Source organism: Dipodomys ordii, unplaced genomic scaffold (genome assembly GCF_000151885.1).
Source record: "Dipodomys ordii isolate 6190 unplaced genomic scaffold, Dord_2.0 Scaffold102, whole genome shotgun sequence".
Taxonomy (NCBI): Eukaryota; Metazoa; Chordata; class Mammalia; order Rodentia; family Heteromyidae; genus Dipodomys; species Dipodomys ordii.
In genome coordinates, this window is record NW_012267318.1 from 2358686 (window position 1) to 2367670 (window position 8985).

Consider the following 8985-nt stretch of genomic DNA (forward strand, 5'->3'; position numbering starts at 1 on the left):
CTTTTTGTAGTCCCAGCTGCTCAGGAGTCCACAGTGATGATCATGAGGTCACAAGTTTGATTCCAGCATGGGCAACTCAGTAAGACTTTGTCTCAAAAACAAAACAAAAAAACCAAAAATACATGATCTGGAGAGTAGCTTAGTGGTATCACACTTGTAAAGCAGGGTTTGATCCCAAACACCCTGAAAAAAAGAGGGGGGAGAGAAAGAAGGACAAAGGAAGAGAAGACTTGTATTTGATAACTAACACCATGAAAAAAAGGGAAAGAGAATGAAGGAAAGAAGAAGGGAAGAGAGAACAGGAATGTAGAATTTAAACATTAATTGAATGTAGTCTGTGAGTAGTATGTTCTACCAGCAATGAATAAAACCTCTCTAAGGGGAAAATGTAAACCATTCTTTAGGCCCAGGCTTAACACAGAACTACACAGAAGTATGGAAAACAGAGTGCTAACCTTGGCTGTGTCTGAGGCAAAGCAGACGTCAAATAATAAAACAGAACACCTGGAAACAAAACAGCCTACTCTGGCTCTTCATCTCACCATTCAGCTTTTCAAAATCAAAGGACACTTTTTTAAAAGCAGCTCTATCTAAAAGTCATAGTCAGCAAAATATTTCAGAAGAAACATGAAATAGTCATCTCTTAGGTTAAAGAAATGTTAAATAAACCTGATGTAAAATATTTCTCCATTTCTTCACACATAGGAAGTGACTTAAGGAAAGATGGGCAATGTGATTGATTTTAAATCACATTGAACCTTCCTCAGTACTACAAAACTTTAGATTGTTTAAAGAAGATTTGGGCCGGGCACTGGTGGCTCATGCCTGTAATCCTAGCTACTCAGGAGGCTGAGATCTGAGGGTTGCGGTTCAAAGCCAGCCCGGGCAGGAGAGGCCGTGAGACTCCTATCTCCAATAAACCACCAGAAAACCGGAAGTGGTGCTGTAGCTCAAGTGGTAGAGCGCTCGCCTTGAGCTGAAGAGCTGAGGGACAGTGCCCAGGCCCAGAGTTCAAGCCCCACGACCTACCAAAAAAAAAAAAAAAGAAGAAGATTTGGGTGCATTATTTGTAACAGATTCTTTTTAAGACTTCAAAACATAGACCTACCTTATTGGCTAAGATGAGGATAACCTTGCTCACATAATCTCCCTATTCCCTCCCTTTCTCAGCATTGCAGGGGAGCACAATTCTGAAAATTAACTTTACCCCATAATCTTCTCTGTTCTCCCCAAAGTTCCTTGCAAAGTTTTACAAACTTTTTACACTAATTAATTTTACCTCCTATCTTTCTCTAACAGTGGTTCTCATCCGTCCCCTATCCTAAACTCTGAAGAAATACCATCAATATGGGACTCTACCAATCCCTCCTCAAATTCCCATTCTGCTTTCAAAGCTCAGAAGAATCCACTCCACTAAGCATAACTGTCTAGAAGCTGAGGGAAGATCCCAAAGGCCTGTTGAGAACTGGCAGCCAACAAGAAAAGGCAAAGTTGAGCACATTCATACAGTAGGACTTTTCATCCCATCACCCATGCTTCTGTGGTTCTTGAGGATAGTGGATGTTAGAATTGTAGACTTGTTGGGTGACAGTCTATCAAACCTGTCATCCTGGCTACCCAGAAGGCTGAGATCTGAGGATCATGGTTCGAGGTCTATGTAGACAAACTGGAGAGATTCTAATCTCCAATCAACCAGCAAAGAGCCAGGTAGAAGTAGAGGTATAGCTCAAGTGGTTTAACACCAATCTTGAGCAAAAAAGCTACAGGGAGGTGTTGAGTGTAAGCCCCAGTACTGACGAGCAGCATGCACACTCACACTCATACATGCACATAACACCCCCCCCCCACACACATTCAAAATGTAGACTTGGTAGTAGGATGCTGCTTTTTGTTGTCAAGATTTACAAAGAAAGCAGAAAAATTTGATCCCAGGCAAGAGGTCAAGGCCAACAGTTGCAAGCTTAGTGTTGGCCTCCAGATCAAAGATCTACTTCAGGAAAATAAAAGATCATTCATTATCTTGGATCACCAAATGCCAGTTAAGCACAATTATTCATCATCCTTTCATTCCCACACTCAATAAATGTATGTTGTGAGTGCTCTCCACTGTTTGTACACAGTAATGTTAAGGCATCATCCCTGACTTTGAGAGTTTATAGGAGTGCAGAGATAAGCCTGGAAATAAGATCAATGCCCGCCAGAGTTATGGTAAAGTATATGTAGGGTTCATCAGGAACACAAGGAACCTTGACTTCTCTGCCTCACAAATTTCCTCTTACTGTTAGCTCCCAGATGTTGAAACTACTATAAACTTTTCATCTTTTTATTTTTCTTGGCAGTAATGGGGTTTGAACACTTTCACATGTGCTAAGCCGGTGCTCTACCAATTGTTCCCAGATCTTTTTGCTTTAGGTTGCTTTTAGATAGGGTCTCACACTTTTGCTCACTCTGGTCTTAGACCACAATCCTATCTCTGCTTGCTGAGTAGCTGGGATTATAGGCATGAGATACCATGCCAGGCCTCCTTACTTTCATCTTTAACTCCTTCCATTTTGCTCCTCTCAATTCTTTTTGTTTGCTTTTCTTGTTGTTTAAGAGGGCCACATATTCTTTTTCCATCTCTTGGTCCTCACAAAAACATGGCCTTCTCATAAATGATGTCACTTATCCCAAAGGTTTATTCAGTGATGTCCGCTTATCCTTCCACTTTTCCTAACTCACAGGGTAAGAATATAGCCTCCTTCCCTCAATATAACTGGATAAACACCACTCATCCACATCTTCAGTGTATATACCACTGGCTTTACTTCACTCTTTCTCAACTTTTGGAGAGATGAGGATCCCACACAAACCATGGGGATTTTCCAGCCCAGCCTGCTCTTACATCTCTTTATAATTGTCTTTAGCTCTTACGGGCTATATGTGCTCAACTGCTCCTCACTGTGCTTCACTACCAGCTTTTGCTATGAAAGTGTTCAACAATATGTCTTCAAGAATTGTGTCAATCAGAATATCTAAAGTTAGATACAAGCCTGGGACTGGTGGTTCACACCTGTTAGAAGAGCTACTCAGGAGGCTGAGAACTGACAACCATGGCTCAAAACTAGTCTGGGCAGAGAAGTCCTTTTAACCAGAAAGAAAAAAAAAGCTGGACTCAAGTGGTAGAATCATGATCAGAAAAAGTTAAGTTCAAGCCTGGCAAAAAGAAAAGTTAGATACATTATAGTCCCCACTCTCAGAGAGCCTGCAGTCCAGAGAAATAGGCAAGTCCAAGTACTTTCAATATAAAGGATATCAGAACAAACAACAGGAAGCAGTTGTGGTGGGAGGGGTGTCATTGTACACACTCTTCTAATCACTTCCTTTGCCCCTTGTTCCACATGGTCATCTAGAATCCTACTGCTTATTCTGCCTGATGTCCATTTGTGCTGCTAATTGTTACATACAACAGTGGCCCATCACTAATGGATGTTACTAACCCTCATGTCCTCATGGTTCTGAATAGTTCTTTTAATTAGCTTACTGATCCACTAGTATATCCTACACAATAGTTTGCAACTTTTTTTTTTCTTTTTTAATTTTTTTTTGTGAACACACTGTACAGAGGGGTTACAATTACATGGGCAGGATAATGCGTACATTTCTTATCAAGCATTGCTGCCTCCTCCTTTGTTTACCCTTCCCAGCCTCCCCCCCCCATCCAATCCTTCCCGCCTCCCCCCTCCCCACCAACGTTGTAAAGCTCGTTTTCGACATGACAACTTGTACTTCTCATTGTTGTAACAGGTCCACCTGTATCCTTAAACGACTTGTTTTTCCCCATCTCCTCCACAAGTTATACTGACATCAAATATAGTGAAAGCAGGGGTTATACTGTGGGGGAGGGACATACAAAGCAATAAAGAGGTAATCTTATACATGCGTTAGAAACAAATGAAAGAAAAAAAACCTTAAAATACATATCTAAGGGTTCATTTTCCTAATATCACATTATCTGATCTTTTCCACTTGACTCATACATATACTAGATATTGCAAATAAGGGAAACCATAGGACCTATGTTTCTTTGGGCCTGGCTTACTTCACTTAATATAATTTTTTCCAAGTTTTTCCATTTCCTAACAAATGGGACAATGTCATTCTTTCTGATTGCAACTTTTCTTGTAAAGCCACCACCATTCCTATTTTTTTCTTCTTCAGTAAAAGAGTTTGAACTCAGGGCCCTACACTTGCTAGGTTGATTAGATAGATGATCAACTTCTTGAGCCACACTCCTTGCTCTTTTGCTTAATTTTTTCAGATAGGGTTTCATGTTTGTTTTTTTTTGTTTGTTTTTTGTTTTTGACCAGGGCCAGTCTGGATTGTGATCTTCCTACTTTATGCTTCCTAAGTCATTAGGATGACAGGTACATACCAACACACCCAACTTTTCTTGTTGAGATGGAATCTTTGCGAACTTTTTTGCCAGGGCTAGCCTCAAAGGTGATTCTTCCATTTTCCACCTCTTTTAGTAGCTAAGTTTACCCACCTGAGCCACCCTAACATTTGCTCCGACATCCAAATCATCATTTTAATCATTCCTTCTGGCTACTTTCTTGCTGTTTGTCACTGACTCTTTCTAATGGCTAATAAACTTTGGTGTCTCCCACCATGTGGAAAGAGAAAAAAAATCTTTGTTTCAAACCCAAATCTTGTTTCTTTTGGAAACTGACAACTTCCCGAGAATCAGCTAAAATTTTTCACTGCCTCCATGTTCTTATTTCTAAAATAGCACAGCAATCCTCCTTTATCTAGTTTTGTTTCCCATGGTTTCAATTACCCTCATTCGACCATGGTCCAAATATATTCAATGAAAAAAAAAAACTTCTAGAAATACACACTTCATGTGTTTTAAATAAGTAGTTGTCATTCTGAATAGTATGATAAAATCTCAGGCCTTTCCTTTCCATCCCACCGAGGTCATGAACCATCCCTTTGTCCAGCATTATAGTTACCCACCCACTAGTCATGTCGCAGCCACCTCACTTAGTGGATCTCTAGTCTTGGTGCTGTGTTCACATAACCCATGTGTTATTTAATAGTGGCCTAAGACACAAGAAGAATAATGATGGCAACTTGAATATGCCAAGAAGCAGCTTAAAGTGTTTCAACTGAAAAGCTGAAAGTTCTCAACTTAATGAGGAAAGGAAAACAAAACAAACATAGGCTGAAGTTGCGAGAGCTACAGTGCAGTATTCTCAGAGACCACATTCATGCAACTTTTATTAATGTATATTGTTACAATTGCTCATTTTATGACAGTAATTTCTTACTTATAAGATCTAATTTACAAATTAAACGTTATTAGAGGTATTTCAGAATGCGAACAATATAGCATACATAGGACTTGGTACTGTGGTTTCAGGCATCCACCAGGGATCTTGGATAGCATCCCCAAGTAGGGGAGCTCCTGTAATTCTTTACCACTAGCTGTCAGGTTTTGCTTCCATCATTTTATTTAGACCATTCAAATGACACCCTATTTGCCAAACTCCATTGATTTCCCACAATCATGATAATTTGGCATCATTGGTCATTTCTTTATCTTGATTTTATATCCTCCTTGGCTCCAAAGAGATATTCCCTGACAATCAGATTTTAAAGCATTTCTGAGTGCCTGCCAAAAGTAAACGCCGTGTTATAGGAAAGGCCTGACCTAGCAGACTATGGTAGTGAGGTTGCCCAACTCTGAGCTCACACAAGGAACAAAAAAGAGCAAAGGGTAAATGCAATCCAGGTCTTCAGAGAAGACTGAATTTTAAGCCAAAAGAACCAAATCAGCTGACAAGATGAATGATAGGAATATAACTCAAATAGGAAACAGCCAAAGGTAACAAATGAGGAAAGGGCTAGAGCTAAGGGAATTTAGAGGGGGAAGGCCATTCTTGCCAGATGCTATGATCAAAGCTAAACTTATCCTCAGATGGCCTAAACAGGTTATCAGAATGGCTTCACAGTAAAGTCAAGGAAGGCAAAAGTAAAACAGAATAAGACTTCCCTTTCACTGAACAAGTCTGTTTCTTTAGTGAAGTATAGCAATAGTACCTATCTCAGAAGGTACTTAAGGATTGAAACAAAGTATGTGAAGAACTAAACACAGGGCCTGATATGTAGCAGGTGGTAGAATATTACCAATACTATCTTCTCCATGTTATACTATACAACATGTGGCTTAGGCAAACATATCAAGTCATCCTAGTTTCTAATTTAATTTTGAGCTTCTTAGTGTACAAAAAAGGCCCTGGATTAAAGTAACAAATCGTTTTAAAATAGGATAAAAATGTGGATGTGTGCTCACAATAATGTGGCTTTTCTCTTTGCTGCACTAAGACAACTACCTTCACCTAGTCAACAAAGGTCTATTTTCCAGGACTTCATTATCCTTTTAGTTAGTTTGAATCTATTTTCTATCCTTTTTGAGCTACATCCAGTCTTTCAATACTTTCTTGCCCTACAGCAGAATCCCTTATCACTGGCTTTTTCTTTTTTGTGTGTGCCAGTCCTGGGGCTTGAACTCAGGGCCTAGGCACTGTCCCTGAAGGCTTAGCACTCTACTACTTGAACCACAGATACACTTTTGGCTTTTCTACTGGTTAGCTGAAGATAATTTCACACTTTCTTGGTTGGACTGACTTTGAACTGTGATCCTCAGATTCCAGCCTCCTGAGTAGCTGGGATTACAGGAATGAGCAACTGACTCTTTTGAGTGGCTGTCATCTGAATTCTAGTATTGCTTAGGTGAATTCTCATTTTTTTTTTTTGCTTCTGGAGCTTTTCTATACAACTTTAATCTCTATCTTTATCATCTATGGCTTGCAGTATTACAGTAGTGTAAATGACATCTTAGTTCCTACATTCTCTCTATGAAGGCTATCCTTCATGTTAGCACTAGAATAAGTGTTTTTGGGTAAAATATTGGTCCATTGCAAGTAAGGAAAAAGTGCTTCGACATACTATATAGGGTCATTCACATTCCTTTCCTTTTAATAAATTCCATGATGGAATTTATTAAAAGGAAAGGAATGTGAATGACACACTCAGCTCTAATCTTAAGGTAAACATGATATACTGAAAGACCAGACACATTAAGGACAGCAGAGCAGAATACTTATAGCATGTGGATTACCTCTGAATTTCAGAAACTGTATGACCATAACAGACCCAGTAACATATGACCTTATCATCTCCTTCCTAAAATCCTTCAATGCTGTGTGTGTGTGTGTTTGCGCGTGTCTGGACTGGGGCTTAGAACTGGGGATTTCAAACTCTTGCTCTTGACTGGTGCTCTACAACTTCAGCTCCCCTCCAGTTCTGATTTTTTGCAGGAGTGTCACAAACCTGCCTTCCTGGGCTTACTTCAAACTTCCAGCCCTCCAGATCTCAGCTACCAGAGGAACTAGGATTACAGGCCTGAGCCACCAATGGCATTTAAAAGACAAAACAACAAAAACCCCTTAACCTGGCCTACAAAGGTCTGCATAAAAAACTTGATCCTACATCTACCCTGTCTCATATTACTTTTTTTTAATCTTACTTTCTCAACCTTAGCCACATACACCCTTCTCAGCTGATTTTTACAGGCTATATACCCTACAACAAAACTAGTCAGCTCTTATCTTTTGAATATCAGCCTGATCATTTATAAGTCATCTTCATCATATGGCAGTAGAGCATAAGGCTATTTTTAATCCCATTCTATAGGGGAAAGGATTCAGTGAAGAATTATAACCACGTGGGGTTTATGGACTCAAACCAGGTGACTGGGCAGGCTAAGTTACCATTACTGTCTGGTAGTGCCTGTAAACCATTTAGAAGGGTGTCTATAATATATGTGTCTATAATATATGTCAGTCACTGCTCACGTTGTGCTGTCAGTCCTCATCCTGCCATCGCTTTCGTCCCCAACTCCTTCTCTAGCACAGAGACTGAGCCAACCTGGACTTCTTCTTAGCCTTGACACGGGTTTCTGAACAAGCCTTGGCCACGTGGTTTTAAAAATACAAATAAACGACCCGAAGTCTTGTGTTCTAGTGCAGCCTGGCTGGCTGAACACTGACCGGCTGAAAATGCAGCGTCTACTTGGGAGAGCCGTGGGGTTCGGACGGTCTCCGTACGACCAGGACGGGGCAAGTCCTGAGCACAGTGCAGACAGTAGTTGTTTATGGCAATCCTGGCGTCCGCGTCTTCCGTCCGGCCCGGTCCGGTCCGGTCCGGCCCGGCCTCGAGCCCGCCCCCGCTCGGCTCACACCCTCCCGGCATCCTCGGTCCCTCGGGGTTACCTCAGGCGTGGGAGCCCCGGCCCCGCAAGGATCCCTCACGGAGACCCGCGCCCTCCTTCCTTCCTCGCCCGGACGGACGCACTTCCGGCGGATGTGGCGGGGTGGGGGTGGGGGGTGGAACGGCCCCCGGAAACGGAAGTGAGCGGCGGTCCGGCTGACGGTAACCTGCTGGGGATCTTGTTCCCAGAGCGACGCGAAGATGGTGAGTGAGCGGCGGGGCTCGGCCGGGCCCGACCCCGGGGCCCAGCAGGCGCACGCTGCCGCCTCCCAGCCCGACCGCGGCTGGCGTCCGTGGCGGGGATGAGCCGTCCCAGCACGCCGTGATGTGTCGCGTCACGGGGTCGGGGCGGCCCGTGGGCCTGCGCCGTTCCGCCCTCCTCCCCGCGGCCGGCGTGTGAGCCTGCGTGCCCGGTCGGTCGGTGTCCCCACGGCCCCCGGCGGGTCCGGGCCCCCGGGGAGCTGGGCACGGGAACGACTGGTGGGGTGGCGGCCACCTTGGTTTGAAAGGCCGCGTCGCCCACCCTCGACCGAAGTCACGTTCCTGTAGTTCGGTCTTGTTTCCGTAGGATCCCCCGCGTCGTCGACCTGGCGTCGCCTCTCCCCTCCCCTTACCTCCCCTTACCTCCCCTGTCCTCTCCCCTACCTCCCCTGTCCCCTCCCCCCTACC

At 43.1% G+C, this 8985-nt stretch overlaps 1 protein-coding gene across 1 annotated transcript in view; it reads left to right on the forward strand.

The window, feature by feature from the left end:
• Positions 1-6187: 6187 nt before the first annotated feature.
• Pomp (proteasome maturation protein) overlaps positions 6188-8985 on the forward strand; it is a 15869-nt gene continuing 13071 nt past the window's right edge. Inside the window, exons 1-3 of the mRNA XM_013027263.1 lie at positions 6188-6234; positions 7166-7181; positions 7637-7640. Coding sequence (XP_012882717.1) covers positions 6188-6234; positions 7166-7181; positions 7637-7640 — 67 coding nt within the window. The remainder of the gene's footprint in view (positions 6235-7165; positions 7182-7636; positions 7641-8985) is intronic.